At 48.8% G+C, this 17,936-nt stretch overlaps 1 protein-coding gene across 3 annotated transcripts in view; it reads left to right on the forward strand.

The window, feature by feature from the left end:
• The window catches only part of CCDC12 (coiled-coil domain containing 12), a 41,998-nt gene that overhangs the window by 20,195 nt on the left and 3,867 nt on the right, over window positions 1–17,936 (forward strand). Inside the window, exons 1-2 of one of the 3 annotated variants that reach the window (XM_074845044.1) lie at window positions 4,981–5,103; window positions 7,197–7,267. In XM_074845044.1, coding sequence (XP_074701145.1) covers window positions 5,047–5,103; window positions 7,197–7,267 — 128 coding nt within the window. In that variant the 5' untranslated portion in view covers window positions 4,981–5,046. Of the gene's footprint in view, window positions 1–4,980; window positions 5,104–5,486; window positions 5,511–7,196; window positions 7,268–17,936 lie in introns of those variants that run through there. The other 2 variants (XM_074845056.1, XM_074845037.1) reach the window with 2 other exon arrangements.

Here is a 17,936-nt window from a genome sequence, read left to right on the forward strand (position 1 = left end):
AGAAGAGTAACTTGGGTGAAGCCAGTTTGACTGCTGCTGGTGTTGAGCCGAATGATGAAAAGCCTGATTTGCGATTCTTTTAACCGAGAGTGAGAAAATGGGAGTGTCATTTTTGTCGTTTAAATCTGAGTTAGTGAAGGGTTAGTGTTGCACAACATGCAGGTTAAAAATTGCAGCTCTGAAATGGATAACCGATAGCTTAATAGCTGTCAACAAGGAATCATCATCTGGCAGAAGTGTTGCTTTTTGGGGCCTGTGCACCCAGTATTTCCATTAGTCATTTGGAAATATGCTGACTTGAGAGCTGACTCAACGTCTGAAGGCTGGTGAGGTCCCAGTAGCTATTGTTACCTGTTTTTTTTTTTTTTTTTTTTGAACTGTGAGCCCTTTGGAGCAAAAAGGGGCTGCAGGGTGCGTGGATCTGTGCTCTGCACACCTGCGTGGGAAAAATACAGGGTTCAGCCATAAAATGGGTTGATCTCCGGGAAACCACCCACGTTCAGAAGGATGCATGTATTGGGGGAGGGATGATGTCCCCTCTGGGTTGCCCTGGTTCATGTGGTCCAGTGTGGGCGTTTGGAGACATCTGAAAAAGTCAGTGGTGGGGTGGGGGTACGGAGAGAGCCCCACGTTAATCTGGTCGGTCAAAAAGATTTGAGAAGTGTCCTCAATCCTAGTGCACAAGCGTTTATACCCTTTAAACAGCTCAGGTACAAAATGCTCCTTGGAAGTGAGTGATGGCAGGAACCAACAACTGGGAATAAGGTATAGCATTGTATGGGCTTTAAGAGAAGAAGCTGCCAAAGAAAGGGGTGGCTCCTCCACCTGCTGTCTTCAGGATAAGGTGGTGTCCTTTCCCTTTTCTTGGAAAAAATGCTTTATTTGGATGCGGATTGCCACAGTATAGGGATAACTGGCTGAGACCTCCCTGATCAGAGGCATTTTAAAAGTCAGGTGAGGTGGTTTAAACATCCCTTTTGGCCTTCAATCTTTGAATGTGATGCAAAGTGAGCTCCTTCCCTTGTTATTACAGTGGAAGGAACCAAATAGCTGGGCAGGCTTCTACCAGCAAGAAAAAAGCATGATAATGTGCTGAAGCCCAGGGGAAAGTTTCATATTCCTCAAAATGTTGTATTCCCCAGAGCAGATCCTCTTGCTGGTAGCCAAGACCTGCTCCACACGCAGGGAAGCACATGATGGGTAGGAGAGTTCGTTCGCTTTACTGCAGGCAAAATAAGTCTCATGTTTTGTAATTTCAGATGTAAGGTTTGGTTGTACGCCAGGAGAGGAGATGATAGAAATGCCTTCCTCGACTGCATTCCTCTCTGCTGATTTTCAGGGCTTACCTCCTGCTTTGTGATACAACCTGCCTGAAGTCCAGGAAGTGGTAGAACATGAAATCTGGTGCTTCCTCCAAAATGCTGGAGAAGCTTGATATTTTGCAGTGGGAGCTCAATAAAATCCAGTTGTTCTTCAGCAGGCAAATAAAATTTCTGCCTTGCAGGACTGCGGGCTGTGGGTGGCGACAGATGGACTCATCCCCCTAGTAATGACCCAGGAGTCTTCCTCTGTCCCTCTGCTACGTGTAAATGCTCGGCTGTGCTTACAAAGTGTTTTTACCAAGTTGTCACTGTCCATCTCTGAATACTGAACTGTCAGATTCTTTTCTCTGTCTGGTGCTGGCTAGGAGGAAGACAAACTAATGCAGCTAATGCTGACCGAATGTGGTTTACATCCCAGGTTTGCAGGACCCAGGTTCTGAGCCTTGCAGGCATCATCCAGTTCCCCACAGATGTTCATCTAGGAGCAGAAGCTATTAACTGATCCCATGTAAGTCTTGCTCTGGGCCTTGTGGGTGTTGCAGGGAGGCAGCCGACACCCTTCTTTGAACAACCTGATGCAAATCTTCTTGGATTTATGCCTTGAACAGGTAGTGGATTAGACTCTTTTCATCTCAGATCTCTGTGAAGAGTGGGAGTCCGTGGAACAGAAGTCTTTGTGTTGGTAGCTACAAGCCAAGGGTTGCCGGTTGCGACGTCTGTGAATTAAAATAGGTAGGAGACTACAGGCAAGCAAGCTTTTTAATGTTGGGAGTTTATCTTTGGAGTGTCTCCTTCCAAAGACTAAAGGATGGGAATGACTTTGTCCGCAGGCAGTTGGTGAACAGTCTTGTAGACTTGTGTGTGTGTCTCCAATCTTATGACTTACAGCTAATAATAAAAACCTCACCATGGGGTGCCTTGAAAAGAGGAGTCTCTAGAGCGAGAGTGGAACGGCAGAGGGGTTATTTTCAGCTCCCTTTGTGGCGTTAAGGTTTGAAATGTGAGAAAATGAAGTTGAACGGAAAAGTAGCAAGAGTTGAGTTGCTGCTGCACACCTGTGGGAAGTGGCCACCAGCAAGCAAAGGGAAACACGTTAAAACGCTTGAAGGATGAACCAGTAACTAGGGCAAACGCTGTTTTGGGGAGGAATACTTCCTTTTGTGAGTTAAGAAATGAAAGTTGTGACACAACTGTTGAACAGAAATACCTGAAGAGGATGATGAAGGGGCAGATCTTAAAAATTCAGAGCAAAGTGGAGAACCCCAAGACGTCGCTGCTGTGTCCAAGTCCTGAGGGATCTGATAAACCCAGTGTGGGCAGAGAAGGAAGAGGAGAGGGATGGGGCAGCAGTAAAAGATGGAGCTGTAAGGTGAATGTTTGAGAGGCTGCCTCGGTATCAATAAATGATCACGGTAACGGGAGCTGCCTTTCTACAACCCTTTGCTCCTGCGGAGACACGGCATCCTTGCCGCAGGCTCAGTATCTTGTGTGTGGTTTCAGGTTCTGCCCCTGCAGGAGTGGCTGGAGGGGGAAGCTCCTCCACGTTGGTGCAGCCATTGCCTGCACAGCTGGTTGTGCAGAGGAGGAAGGAGATGGTGGTTGCAAACCCCCATTGCTTCTCTTTGCAAGGGCAGTTTGTCATCCGCTTCTGCACTAAGCAGAATATCAAGGGAACGTTATTTCCCCTCTTTCTGTCTACTTATTAATGGCGGTCTCAATGGCATCTCTCAGCTATGCTCAGGCAAGGTGACGTGAACAGGGAGGCTTCGTATCTTAGCCAGGTTAATTTATAGTGCTGATGGACTCGGCGGGAGCTGCTCTGGCTGCCCCTGCACAGCAGTGGATGAGCACGTGCATGGTCCTTCTGCAGAGGATGCTGGGCCCGCCTGTGAGGACAGGAGTGTCATACCCCGGGGATTTCCGATGGGTATTCCCTGAAGAATCTGGTTGACTTATTTCAGACTGAAGTGGGGCGTGTTTGTTTTGAATATAATTTCAGGGCACGCTCCATCTAACTACCTGGAGAGGGGACGCAGGAGAGGCTTGCTGTGGTAAAGCTTTTGTATCACCAGCCAAAGCTACGGGCACTGCCGAGCAGTGGGTGCATCTCTGGTTTTCCTGGAGGAGGAATGATCTCTAAGGGGATCTAACATAATTTTTTCTAGGAATATCACCATGACTTTAGAAAATATTACAGTGGTAATGGGGAATAAATTAAATCTGTTAGTAGATTGAACACATCAAGCTGCGGCGAGCACTGAATCAGTCCTTTCCCCGTCCTGCTGCTGTGGTGCACAGTCAGTCTCTTAAGGCTGCAGGCACTTTAATTGCCTCTTTTTGCTGAAGTAATTGAAAGTTCAGCTTGCTTATACAGCAGGAAACCCCAGCATTTTGGATGAGGAAGTGTGGAAAGCAGAGGAGGGATGCTAGCCGTATACCCCGCTTGCTGCCTGCTACAGCCTAAAACCATCGAGAAGTGCTTTGAATCAGCTGTAGTTTATATGGATATTTAAAAACCTGTGACGGCTCCTTCTACGCAGCATCTACAGTAAGCCACTGTTGTCTTACAGCTTTGCCTTTTTTCAGCTCACGTGAATTCACGTGCTTGAAGGCAGCACAGGAAGCCTTCGTGGTAAGCTGTGGGTAAGGAGAGTGTGCAGGGGGAAGGCAGCGCAGCCTGGCTGGAAATACAAGCAAAAAGCTCGGCCGTTGGAAGAGCAGCAGCGATCCTCCTCTGCTGTTCCATCAAATCTTGCTTTAGAACCTCCTGTTTTGGTTGTTTTTGTAGAGTCGGTGCTGAGCTGTCTCTTTGCAGAGCTGCGAGGGTTCCTGATGCCGCTGGAGGTTTATGGCCTCTTTGCCACATGTCACCTCTGCCCCGTGGCTGGGGGTTTTTGTCACTCTGCTCAGGAAACCAAAATCTTGTTTACAGATCTTTTGCAAACAGGGAACCAGCATTTATTTCTCTTTTGGCGGGGGGGAGAGCAGAAGCCTGACTTTAGACATCCATTTCAGACCTCATTAGTGTTCCACTTGGATCCTGATTAGTGGTGGATGACGCAGGGAGTACGACCACGATGAACAGGCTGGAAATGCTCACGTGCCGTTACACCGTATCCTTGAACTGTGCTGCAATCCTCATTATCCTGCGTTCGCTTCTGCTGAAGTACAGGAGGGGACCATGTTTTGTTTTTTCCAGCTCAGGATATCCCCAGGGAGACTCCTGCTCCCGTTCAGACGCTACTGAGGGGCAGTGTGCCTGCTCCCTGCTGTCCGAGAAGTGCTACAAGGAGAGGCATAACAGAGAAAAAGTCCCTGGTTGAAGGCACTGCAGCACTTGTGGCACAAAGTTGCATTTGTTGGTGGTGTGCTTGATTTTTCTAGGAATATCACCATGTGGGTAGGGAGCCACTCCGTGCTGTATTCCCCCTGCACGTGCTACCTCCCCACATGAAAATATTTGGGTGGTAATGGGGAATAAATTGGAATTGAGGATTTTGGTCAAGCTCTAGAAGAGTGGTAGGATTTCAGTATCACACTATTTCAGCATACGGCAGAAAGAAAGATTTGCAGCACTGCAAAGAGTGCGGGCTTGTGGTGGGAAGAACAGCCACGGTTTGATGTGAATATTTTTGTCAAATATCTCTTTAGGATTTCAAAACCTGCCTATAACCCTCCTGGATAAAACTGTAGCAAGAATGAGGGGAATGCAAGCTCTACACGCATGCCCTATAAGTATGAAGAGATGAAAGGAATGAGAAAGGACTTAGAGTGCAAGAAGGTACTTCCCACAGCTTTAAATAACTTGGACTGGAGGGTTTCTAAATATTACCGAGGACTACGCTCACAGCAGAAAGTTGCAGCAGGCTGTACTTGCTCTTACCCAGCCAAGCTCATGGTCTTTATTGAACAAGAAATTTCTGTGAACGTATCACAAGGTTACTGGGGACTTAAAATGGCAAACAGGGAGTTAAAGCTGAACTAAACACTGGTTTTAGGAACGATTTTTTTTCTTTCTGAAAAGACAGGACCGTTTCTTGCCCTTTGATCGGGAGCTGAACCTCAACAACTCCAGTCACTGATGGGCCTGAGCTATTTCCTGGCTTGCCTCCCTGTTTGTGTGTAATCTAACGTTTAACCTAGGTCACAGAATGGAGTTTTAAAGTTTGTGGAGTCAAGATGCATGTGGTAAGCATGCTGTTCGCTAGGGAAACCCTTCTGGCCCTTTCAGAGCTTAGAAGTAAGTTTAGCTGGTAAATAGTTTTGGTATCCTGAAGTTGGCTGTTAGATGTCTGAACTCTCCAGCGAAGCTTTTAACAACCCAAGTAACTAATCAAAGTAACTTCTGATCTGAAAATAATATTGGTCGTGTTCTGGTTATAACCATTTTTTGCTTGCAGTTCTCCAAAGAGAGAGGAGAACCTATTTCAGGGTTGAAAAAAGACTTTGAACAGACTGACCTAGAGTGCTTCATCTCTTTGAACTGGGTGAAAAGGACCGGTAACCTTTGCAATGCGATGAAAGGACATTTCTTGGAAATAGTTCCTCTGGTCTGTGAGCTATTCCTGTTGAAAGGTAGATGAATGTTGGCACAACAGCCCCCGTGTGTTTGTGGCGACGTGAATCGTAGCCAGATATTAGAAACGCTGTGTATTTATTACCAGGTAGCTTGGGTAATACTCCTGAAACCAGCCACGCTCAAGCAAATAAAGACTTAATCTGTCTAGAACTGCCACATTTTGCTTTTCCTTTGGAGGAGGATGGAGGAGTTCAGTCAGAAAAGCAACAGCTTCCTTGGAAGTCGTGCATTCATTGCGTTTGCTGTAACAATATACTCTGCAAAATAGGGGCAGATGTGTTTGTCATGGAGCATACTTTGTTCAGCGGTTGAATGAAATTAGTTAATCAGTGTAAGAACCAAACAAAACCCTTTCCAGCTCATTATTAACGTTCAATATCTGTGCCTGTCTGGATAATACATATAGTTGGTAACTCGAGTAATAAGCTGTTAGTGCCAGTGTCTGGATGATGCAAAATGAGCCTCTTTACAATACTGTAACACCCTGTTAAAGAGAAATTTGATTTATGTCACTGCATGGTGTTTCTGGAGCTGAAATTAGACTCTTTGTTGTGCTGAGCGCTGTTTGATTCCTGCCACCTTGTTTCACAACCTCTTAAAACGTCCGAAATGATTACTTAGGAGAAGGAAAAGGGACCCGTGTGAAGCCTGCTGGTGCGTGCTCCTTTTGCAGGTGATCTGCTGCGTCACGAGCCAGCCGAGCAGGGGCTTGCTCACTTCCTCAGCTTTTATTCTCTCTCCTGTCTGCCTATAGTTCCTTTCAACCAACACAATAATATCCATCCTTTCTTCTGGATCGGGGAGTGTGGTATTTAACTTTGGGTCCCTGCCACAGTGACACGGTGAAGGCGTACGTGGCTGCTGGCTGTCCTCTCTTTTGCTCCGTGCCCTGATCTCCTTTTGCTCTGCCGTTTAACGCGAGGTGGTAATTCACACACAGGACGAGGTTTCTGAGCTCTGTTATTGATTGCAACTCGCTGTTTGCTCTCGGAATTGATGCAGTTACCAGTAGTAAGGGGGATATCAGCACTGAGCGGTGTGATTGCCTCTAAGCGGAAAATTAAATTTTCCTTGCCCGTTCTTACATTTGTTTATTGTGCTAGCTGTACAAGCAGAATACTAAAGGGAGGAAAAAAAGGAAAACAGGCTTAATTTAAATGTGTCATCATTTAAAAGTAATTTCAAACGGCGCCTTGCTGTTTGCCCTGTGCCCTCTGGGAGGGTTTCTGGACTGCTGTTTGTTCTCTGTCATTTCCAGAGAGGCCAAGGCCTGACAGATCAACTTCTTCTTTCAGAATAAGGGCAGCGGCGAACGTGAGAACAAGCAGCTCAGAGAAGATGATGAAGAGGAGGCCGTCAAGCACAAGTAATTATTTATTTATTCCCACTTGTCTCTCTTGTATGTATTGTTCAGGTGCTGCTCTTGTGTTTGCTGATTAGGCTCTTTCCTTGGCTTCTAACATGCAATTTTATTATTTTTTTTTTTTTTTTTTAGCGTGAATTTGATCTCATGGTGTAAATGATCTGAGTTGGGGGAATAAAGAGGAAAAGCCTGGGGCTGACTGGCAGCATTTCCGAGGGTAGCAGGAGGAAGGTGGTGCCATCAGAGGGGTCAGTTGCCTTGCTTTAGGCTCCCTTGAATTCAACAGCCGTTGCTGCCTCTCTGTCCCCTGCATGTGTGTCATTAAGTGTGGTGGTTTTTTTTCCCATGAACGGAGGCCCACAGGGTACACGTGGCTGTTTAACTGCAGCCCACCGCTGTTCTCTCTTGTCACTGGAAAATGTGAGCACAAAACTAACCGAGGCAGGGTGTCACTCCAGGCAGGACCAGCTGACTGCAGTTGGTTTCCTGCTAGTGAAAACGCCGTCAGGTCTCCTTTGGAGTCGACGGGAGGTAAAGTTTGGTTTGAAGATGCAGGACGTGACCTTTTCTCATCGCTTTACCGGCTAGAAACCTCCTCTGTGGGAGGTGTGCATCAGAGATGCTGCTGCAGATGAGCACACGTGCTTTGCTGAGAAAGTAGAGCAAAATCCTTGCTGGTTCTTGGGTATAATTCCTGGCAGAAAAAGCATCCCTTCTTGAGAACAGCCTGCCTGGATTTGGGACTGGGAATGGTTCTTGAGAGCCATCACGGAGGCTGAAACTTCTCTGTAGGTGCTGTGGTTGGGTTTTGTACTGGAAAAGGCACGAGGTCTGGGTTGAAGCTGAAACAAGAGCTAGAGATCTTGGAAGTGGTGATGAATAATGAATAAACAGCTCTTGCTTTTCAGCCCTGCCACTCGATACGGTGTATGGCGAGGTGATGCAGCGTGCGGTGGCCCCTTGACGAGGAGCATCAGCCCTGGGTGGTCTTTACCAAGCGATGAGCTGGCATCGTTGGGCTGGCAGCGATGCACTCCTGCTCCCAAACTGGAATTATGAATTGGTCTGCTAAATCTCTGACAAAAATATTTTTTTTTCCCCACTCTGACTGGCTTTCAGGCTGAGGATTGCGGCTCTTTAACCGCTGCTGAGCAGCCTGGAACGTATCAGAGGTGACGTGGTTTCATACCACGTTTTTGGCGTCACTGCTGTCAACTTGGTAAATCCCTTTTTTCCACGAGTGCTTGTTTGTGAGTTCTCGTCTTAGGGCAGGGTCAGCAAAAAGCCTTCCCCTGCCTGTGGGTGATGCCCTTGAAACTTCACCGCGGTTGTATGTAGAGAGCAAAGGTGTTGAGTAGGAGCTCCCATCTCCAGCCAGCTTTGTACTGATGCGTGAAACTCCCTGCACATGTGGGCACAGGGCTTCTTCTGAAATACACGGGAGTGATGCCTTTGGGGAGGCAGCTTTTGGGGCGAAAAATTCTCTTTCCAGATCAGTTTTCCTGCAGGATTTTGTAGCCCTTTGTCCGTCTGTCTAACCACGGCGTGTTTTGTCAGGATCCCAACGTAACTTTGCAAGGCAAATTAGAGCAAGATCTGCTCTGCAGGAAATGTTTGAATCACAAATTTGGCTGAGATGATTCTTAGCTTTTGCTTTACTTGTTGAATGTCCTTTTTCTGCTGCCGGAATTGGACATGTGTTTTTAACAAGATCTAGATGGCCAGTGAGCGGGTAACTTGATTTCATCTTAGATTTTAATTTCTCAGTAGCGTAGCGGAACTTTCTCAGCCCTTTGAAAAAAGGAACTGCTGTGCACTAATGCCCAGTTAGCTGGTGGCAAAAGGTAAGCTGAGATAATCTGCTGGCGTTTATCTTGAATTTGAGAAACGTGGGGTGTTCTGGTAACTGAAATCTGCCTTCCCTGCGAACCGCTCCCTTGCCCCAAACAAGCACCTCATAACTGTGCTGCTTTCTCAAGCTGAAAACCACCAAGAGCACGACATGGGGAGGGGAAGTCTAGTGGTTCAATAAATAATCCTGTGGGGTTTAGGTGTGGTGACTGTCCTGAAAACCAGGCAGCACCCTGGGTTTTTGCTGCAGGCTGGTTCCTCCGTCTCTGCAGCTGCACCTTCTGTGCCACCCCTTTATACACCCTGTAGGAAGGGCAGAACTGCTGGGCGCTGGCTTTACTAATATTTTCTTGCTGCCTATGTGACGACACACTTTTTGGCAGCTTCCTGTTTTTTTTTTTTTTTTTTTTCTGATATACTCACATCTCCCCACCCCCCGCCTTTTTTTTTTTTTTTTTTTTTGTTCCTTGTTTTTATCTTTCACACTGCAAGCTACCACCACAGGAACAAGTGCTGACGAAGCCCTCTGTGAAAACCCTGATACACTCGCAGCAATTTCAGCTCAGGCTATCTCTGATCTGAGCTCTCAGGGGAGTTTATATCTGTAATTGCAAAGAACTTGGGTTATTATTATTATTTTTTTTTTTAAACCAGTTATGCTTAGCCCACTGAGTAGGAAACACTGTCCGCCACAGCGCAGCCTGCAATCTGCCTTTGCAAGGAACAGGGTGTGGGTGGACTTTGGGTGGACTTTGGCTCTTCCGCCCTGTTCCCGTGGGGAAAAACAGTCGGTTTGGGGCTGGGAGATCTGCAAGGTGAGCGCTGCGTAAAGCCGAGACCGACACTGCTGCCCCGCAGGGAGCAGAGAGGCGTTGAGCTTTGAAGTTGGGCTGCAGTTCTGTAAGCAGAGCTCGTTAGGGATGTTAAAAGTGTAAATAAAAATCCAAGGTAGGGCTTGGAGACAGAGGGGAACAAAAAATAATCTTCAACTCTTCAACTTAACTAAAAATTAAGCTTCAGTGAGCTGCTGTTAATCAGCTGCTGGTGTTTCGACACTTTAAAATTACAGCTCTGTGCTGTGCCTCTTGCAGAGATGAATTTCTGGGAGGAGCTGGGGGAGGCAGGGGTTGGGAAATGCGATCTCTCCCCTTGCAGTGGGAAGAATGTCACGGGGCAGGTCAAAACCACTTTTTTTTTTTTTTTTTTTTTAAAAAAATCTCTGCACAAAAAAATGCAGCAGCGAGTCTGCTCAGTGTTGGCCTTAGTTTGGCAGGACAACCACGTAGTAGCAAGGATAACTGCTGTGCCAACGGGCTTCCTGACATCTTGGAGCATGCAGACCTCAATGGAGAGTTAAAAAAAACCCCTAAAAATTATAATCAACTATGGAAGAGAGCAGTATTTGTGCATAGGGTGAGCTGAGTACACGTGGTGTGTTTGATCGCCATGTGTGTGAACAGCTGAACTGGTTACCACTGGTGGCTTGTCCTGCTGGACGTGGTGCAGGGAGTCCAGCTCTGTCACCACCCCGCCTCTCCAGGGACCGAGCGTGTGTCCCCTCCCTTGGGAAGGCGCTCGGCCCGTGGCAGGAGGAGGTGGGCAGGGGGCCAGGCTGTAGCATCACACCTTCTGCTCAGTGCTGAAGAAGGGAGAATGGGAGTTCAGATGGCTGAATGCACCCGGGGAATAACCAGTGGGGTGCTGGGTAAGTAGATTCAGGAGCTGGCAGGATCTCTGATCTCTCCTGAAGATGCTTGTCCCCGTTTTGATGCAGTGCAGAGCCCTTTTCCCCTCCAGAGCTGTGAGGATGCTGTGGACCTTCCCTCCAGTTAGAGCTGTGCCCATCTCGCTCTGGAGGAGATACCTGGGTGGTGATCTGCCTTTGCAGGGAAGGCCCCGTGGAGCTTCAGCTGGTCCGAGGCCTGGCTGCAGCCTCCTAACAGAGGCTGTTGATACATTCAACGGGTGCCTGGTGATCCCAGGTTTGCCTTGGACAGGCTGGGTGTCCCTCTGCCTGTCCCCCAGCAGCAGGGAGCAAGGGTGGGCAGCCAAAGGCCCCCAATCCTTGGCTGTGAGTTCCCAGCATCTTCCTCGCACTCCACTCTTCTTCAGTAGTCACTGCTGGGAACGCAGCCCTGCTGTAGCCAAACCACAGCATTTTGGCGTTGAATTTTGAGTGCTTAGACCTCCATCCGACCTGCCAGTGGGACAGCCCTTGCTGTAGTGCGGGGGCAAGGCTGTACATAACCCTGAGTTTACCTGGAGCACCTTTTTGGTCACAGACCTTGCGCTGGCTCTGTGCTGAGACAGCGGATCTGAACGTGGTTATTGAAGAGCAGAGCTGCAACAAAGTCGTGCTTGGCACTATTTTGAGCCCGGCTAGGAAGATGTTGAGGTCCTGTGGCCATCCAAGTGCTAGTGAAGTACGTTCAGGGCCTCTTTTTGGCTTGAGCCTCAAGGGTGGCAGATCATTTCTGACCCACCACCAGATGAAGAAGCTGGAGAAATCCCAGAAGAGCATGGGCAAAGCATGAGCACAGCTGGGTGCTGCAGGCAGGGCCGGGTTTGCACATCAGCCTGGTGCTGTGTCACCAGCTTGGATCCCACACTGCAGATTGAATGTGGGTTTTGTTCTGGTTGTATTTACTGTTGTTGAAGCTGCTTGTGTCTGCCTGGAAAGCACTCAACTGCCTGGTAAAGCAGCGTGGGAGGCCAGACAGCCTCGTGGCACCTGCCTGCATTTGGAGAGCTGCTCTTGCAGCTCCCCTGCAACACCTGGGGATACGTCTCTCCCCGTCTGTGCTCCCCCAAGAAGCATGTCCTGAGAAACCAGCTGCCTCGGCAAGTTTTGGGGGCTCGTGGTGTGAATAGAGGCGTTTGTTGTTTCGGCATTCCTCGAGTGCCTTTCGGCAGCCGCTCGGGGAGGAGGATGTGCTCCGACAGGCTCAGCTATTTGAGCAGGAGCAGCCCTCTCGCAGTGAAAAGGGATTGCTCTTAGAGGGTGGGTGCTGATGAGTCTCTGCCTCTGCTTGTTGCTTGCTCCTTTTCTGCCTGGGGTGAGGAATCCACAAACGACAGCAACAACTTTGTCCTCTTGGTCGAACAACAGCGCTGGACCTCTGTGTTAGAGACATCTCGTCCTGCAAGAGGGTGTGAAGAGAGCCTTGACTAACAGGAGATGAAAGTCATTTCTTGGTTTTTAAGTTGAAGCAGATGCAGATCATCTCGGTGCGTGTCTTGGTTGCTGGAAAGGTCACTGCATGCAACGAGGCAGCCTGGAGATGCATGGACCATGCTTTCGAGCCAGCCCAACTGTAGGGAAGCCTCCAGGACGGCCGTAGCAAGAGGTGGTGCACCAGGATGTCAAAGCTGTCTGCAAGGGGACAAGCTGGATAGGAGAGCGAAGTGCAAAAAAAACCCCAAAGGGGTTGTGAAATTCAGTCAGTGCCAGGGTTGATGACTATTGTATAGCAAGCCTTGCAGTGCCCCCGGAGGGTGATGGTGCTGTAGAGTTCCCTCAGCACCCATGGGTGATCACGCAGCACCCTGTACGTGCTAGGTGACTTTGCAGAGAGGTGCAGCAGGTTGGGGATCGGTGACCAAGTGGAGCAAAGAGAGTATGAGTCCAAGCCTGAAATTTCTGCCCAAATGCTCTTAATCTGGTTCTTTCCATGGGGTCTGCAGATGGTAGGAAGGAAAGTAAGCTTGTCAGTCAGACTTACTATACAGTGAATTTTCCCTGGCAAAAAAAATCAGGGGACCTGTAGAAAAAGCTTGAAAATGACTTCTGTTATGTGGTTTGCAATTGGAAACAGAAAAGGGAAGAGGCACTTTGAGGAGAAGTCTTTGCTGCCACTGAGGAGAGTCTGAGTGCTACCCCAGGGGACACCTTCACCACACGGCCCCACAGGTATCCCAGCATCCCCGCTCCTTTTTGGTCCTTCAGTAGTTTGGCCAGAGCCCAGCTTGGGTCCCAGACCTCCTGGATTGCTGCAGAAGTCTCCTGCTTTGCTTTTCTTGGTTGTCTGGCTGCCTTGTCCCTGCTCCTTCAAACCTTCTTGCCCTCATGGAGCACATGATGGAGCAGAGGAGCGTCCACCAAACCAGCACTCCTTCAAGGATTTGAGATCTCCCTTGTCTCTTCTGTAGCAGTAATTTCTTTACATGTTTGAGTGTGGCTTCCCAGAACCATCCAGGAGTAAGTGAATTTTGGAGATGCAGAGAAATAAAAGGAAATTCCTTGCACTGGTTTCTCTTTAAAGGACGATATGGAAATGGTTGCCCAGGGCATCTGGTTTCAAGCAAGTTGGAGTGGCTGTCACAAAAATGGAACGCTCTGAAAATGGGGGCTCTGGAGCAGCTTGGGAAGGTCAAAGGGCTGCAAATTCTCAAACCGGATGGTATTTCTCCAGGGCTTTGGGAAAGGAATTGCCCAAAACACCTGAGAAAGGATTGAAAACACCCAGGACTTCCCTAAACTGCTTCCAATGAACAGAAAGTCTCTACCACGGCATTTCAAAACCAGTCGTCTGGGATCTGGGTGTTTGAAACCACGTTGTTTTGATGGTGCAGCAGAGGAAGCATCTTTTTTTTTTTTTTTTTTTTTTCCCCTAGCTTCATCAGGTGCCTAGAGCTGATGCTGAGGAACACCAGAGACATTTAAGCAGAGAGACATGAAGGGCTTGAGGGAGACCGAGAGGTGAAGAGCTGTGAAGGACACCCACCTCTGATCCTGGGCAGAATAAGCAGCGTCTGCAAACACCGCTGGACTCCTGCCTTCTCCTCCTAGTATCTGTCCTGCTGAGGTCTGCTTGTCTTGCACCTCCAGAAGCACTAAAAAAAAAAACCTATTGAGATGTCCTAGCCAGCTTTCCTCGGCCACTAGCCTTGTCCTCAAGGAAGTAAAAATAGGAAGGTGCTCTTGAAGCAATCTGCTCCGAGTGACTGTTTTGTGATAGTAACTACGGGAGCGAGGATGCTGTACGTCTGAAGAAATCGCTGTTACAGGGTTTCTTGGCAAACCCGTTCCATGTGCTCCTGATGCAAGGACATCAGCAAGCGGGTGCTTCACCACAAGGCTTAGAAAGATCCATTCATCAATTAAAAACTGGTGTTTTCTCCATAAAGCCCTTGAGGCTGGAGGAGTAAAGCAAAAAACCAACCTCGCAGACAGCTTTGAGTGTGCTGTGTTTTTTTGCAACGAGATAGCTCTTTGTGTTCTGCGCATACCCCGCATGCTGTACCGTTTCCAACCCGCCTGCTTCAAAGTAAAGCTGACATCTCTTCTTATTCCCCAGCTAGGAGCTCCGGGCCTGAGTGGAAAGTGGGTTTGAGGCATTCCTGTCCCAAAACAGGGAACGTGCCACCCCTGACGGGCTTTTAGGAACCACTGGGAGGCTGTGTCCATCGCTTCCCTCTGTCATCGCTGCAGCTACCCAAATCCTCGTGCGGTCCTGGGAGCTCCCAGCACAGACCTGCACCCACTGCCGGCTGTAAGGGTGTAACCACCTCCTGCCCTACTGATCCTGGCTCCTTTGGGCTGAAACGGGCTGAGAAGTGCTGCGCAAGGTGCTCAAGGAGCAGGAGATCTGGGCTGGGCACATCTATCCCTTACAAAGAGACGCTGATAAAATCTGCTAGTGACTGTGCATGAGTTTAATCCTACTCTAAAGCCAAACGGTTCAAACCCAGCTCTTGTCCAGGCGCTCAGTCCTTCCTGAGAAGCATTAAGCACCCAGTTTGTGCTGGTGCATTGCTGCGAAGTGCCCTGGCACTGCACTTCCAAACCTGGCTCCTACGTGCCCCGTTCTGCCGTGTGAGCCTGTTGTTAGCTCTGGGTTGTTTCTTTTTTTGTTTTTGGGCAAACTCAGATAATTCATCACTTGTAAAGCACGCCCGGCTGTCTTTCTGGAACACAGCACTAGAGGAACTGCTGGCACCTGAACTTCATTTAACCCACTTCTGTGGAAGACCAGCAACTTCTAAATATATATATATATATCCTTAACCCTTGTCTGCCTTCGAGTTACTTGGGGTGGCACTGCCCTGCTCCTCATCTCTCTATTTTTACAGACGTTTTCAAGCACAGAAGAAAGGGGAGACAAGTCTTCTGCTCCTGGTGAGCGTGGCACTGCTGGGGCTGGTGCATGATGAAATCCCCTAGCCCCATGGGGAGCACCAAGCACCAAGAATTACCGGAGGCAGGTGCAAGAGCTGCTCTCTCCTTGCACAGTTAATTAAAGGGATCAATTTTTGTTTGTTTTCTTCTGGCCCTTGCAGTTGTGCACAGGTTTAATAAGGATCTGAAAGCACTGGCAGCCGGTGTGGGGGGATCTTCTCTTTGCCCCTGTGTATCAGCTGCTTCCTCTTCTGCTGGACCTGCGCCGCTGCTCGTCCCATCTGAGGCAGAACCTGCCAAGTTGTGCCTTGTGGTTTTATTTTTTTAATCTTGTGGATAAACCTCCTGTGCTGGACTGCAAGGCTTTTGTTTGCAAGCTGAGAGGGGGCTTTCTGGGTGGGAAGAGTGTAGGGGAGCAGATTTAAACTCCCAATTCCTCTTCCTTGTGTGTTCCCCAAGTGGTGCTGGAGCCCTGTAGCAACGTAATGAAGGGCTGGACACCCTTCCTGTAGCAGGAATCAGACCTCCAGAGTGTGTGCCCATTGAAATGTGGGATCTGGGAGCTTTTGCTGCAAACAGAAGACCTCTTAGCTCTCTGCTGGTTTGTCTGTGGCTGAGCAGCTGCAGCTCCCATTGTATGTGCAAAACGATGATTTTAAATTACTGCTCGTCAAGGTGTAATGGTAATATCTTGCTGGACCCAAAGAAACAGCTTGCTTAGCTCGTAGCTCTCTTGTTTTAGGTGATCTGACCCTAGGGAGTGTGTGTTTGGTTCCCTTTCAGCTGCAAGTAAATCCTGCTAAATGTGAGCTGAGGAGACCGGAAAGTCTGGGAGATATTGAAAGTTTGTGTTCTGCAGGGTCTGCTGCTTTGTCAGATAAATCCTCTCCAGCGAGTATGAGCCAGCCTGTGGCCAGATGTTAGACATCGCAGCCCGACGTCCTATTACCTCCTGGATGAATTAGCTGCTCCTCTTCCTCCTCCAGCCTCTCAGGTTAGCAACAAAATCCTGCCAAGTGGAGATTGTCCATAAAATCAGAGAATAGCGGTGATTTCTGTGTGCCTGCAGGTGGCATTTCCTTCTGCAAAAAAATTGTCACTTGATCCTCTGAGATCAGCCTTCCTGAAAAGAACTGCCTTTCTGGCTGGGGATTGATGGTGATCAGTACAGGTTAATTGAATAAATCCCTTCTCCCAGGGCATGTGTGCATAAAAATACACATAAAACTGTGCACAGCGACTTGTCTTCATGGGGTGAAGGTGCTCTTGGCCTGGGGGAGGTCTTGCAGCTACGTGCTAATCTCTCCTGTGTTTCTCTCAAGCATCCTTTCTCCCAGTGCTGGGGAAGCTGTTTCTGTTCCACAGTGTTGCACTGATGTAAGGCCTTGGGGGACCCGGGCTTGATTACACGAGAAACATCGGCAGGTCTCCTAATCTGCCTGAGCTCTAGTTTCCAGTCTGCTGGTCGCATTTATCTCAGGTTTTGCTGAGCTTCAACCACGTGTTCCCACCACCTCCGTGGCACCAGCCACAGCGTGGGGCGGACTCTTTGCAAGTAAAATTCAGCTGCTGGAGAGGGTACGGGATGGCATGGGCAGGGTAGGACCTCTGGCTGTGCCCCAGGGACCTCCAGGGTTGGGGTTTTTTGTGCTTCCCAGATGAGTGTGGCCAGCTGACCGCTGACCACCTTCTTACCTCTCTTGGACTGTAGCTTCTTCACCCTTTATTTTGCTTCTCTTTGCTTTGTAAGCCTTTGGGTTGGGTTGTATCTCACTTGCTTCTCCATCAGTAAAGTCTAGCAGGGAAGTGGCCCTGGGTATCAGCTATCTGCTGGGAGGGAAAATGGTTGTGTTCAACCACTGATTTTCCTGCCTGATTAAAATGCCCTCTCCTGTGTTTGCATCGGGGCTCTCTGTGTCCTCCTCTGCAGTGGCACAGCCACCCTTGTTGCTGCCGAAGGCTTTGCTCAGAGCTGGGGCAGGAGCATTTCTGGGCAGCAAGTGCCTCAGTTTCTATTTAAACTGATTAAACTCATCAACAGTGTTAAATGAGTTTAATCTACTTAATTTGCCCTGTGGTCTAGTGTGCTATTGTATAGATCCTGCAGCCTGCAGAGCACGTTAGAGGCATGTGTAAGCAGCTGGAGGTGGGATGGGGTCCTGCAAGCTTGATTTTCAGGGCTCTGGTTTTGCAGATGCCTCTGCTTGAAGCTTTTAGGGCTTGACCTCGGTGAGGAATCAGCCTGGGGGTGCACGTGACTGAGGTTGTCTAACGGTTGTCCATTTGAAGCCCAAATGTTTTGGGAGAGGTATAAAAAGAACAGCCTTGGAAAGGGGGAGAATTAGCATCCAAATATCAGGGAGGTGTGTGCATTGGGGAGATGCTGACTGCTGACTCTTGAGCTCTCCTGGAGGGAGGTGAAATGATGGGTGAACTTCTGGGTGTCCTTTGGATATCGTCATCCCTGTCACCTCCAGCTCCACCACCCATTTGCTCCCCTTATTTGCACCACATGGCTGACCTGCACCCCTGTTTGTAGCACTTCCAGAAGCACCTCTGGTGACTGGGTAACCACCTCGAGGCCTACATGCTCTTATTTCCCTATCCTTCCTGGGATCACTTTTTTCCTGATTGTGGTGTTTCCTGAGTCTTATCACTGGGTTGAGACCGAAAAGGGAGCTGGGCTGAAGTTCAGAGCTTTGC

Source organism: Strix aluco, chromosome 1, assembly GCF_031877795.1.
Source record: "Strix aluco isolate bStrAlu1 chromosome 1, bStrAlu1.hap1, whole genome shotgun sequence".
Classification (NCBI taxonomy): domain Eukaryota; kingdom Metazoa; phylum Chordata; class Aves; order Strigiformes; family Strigidae; genus Strix; species Strix aluco.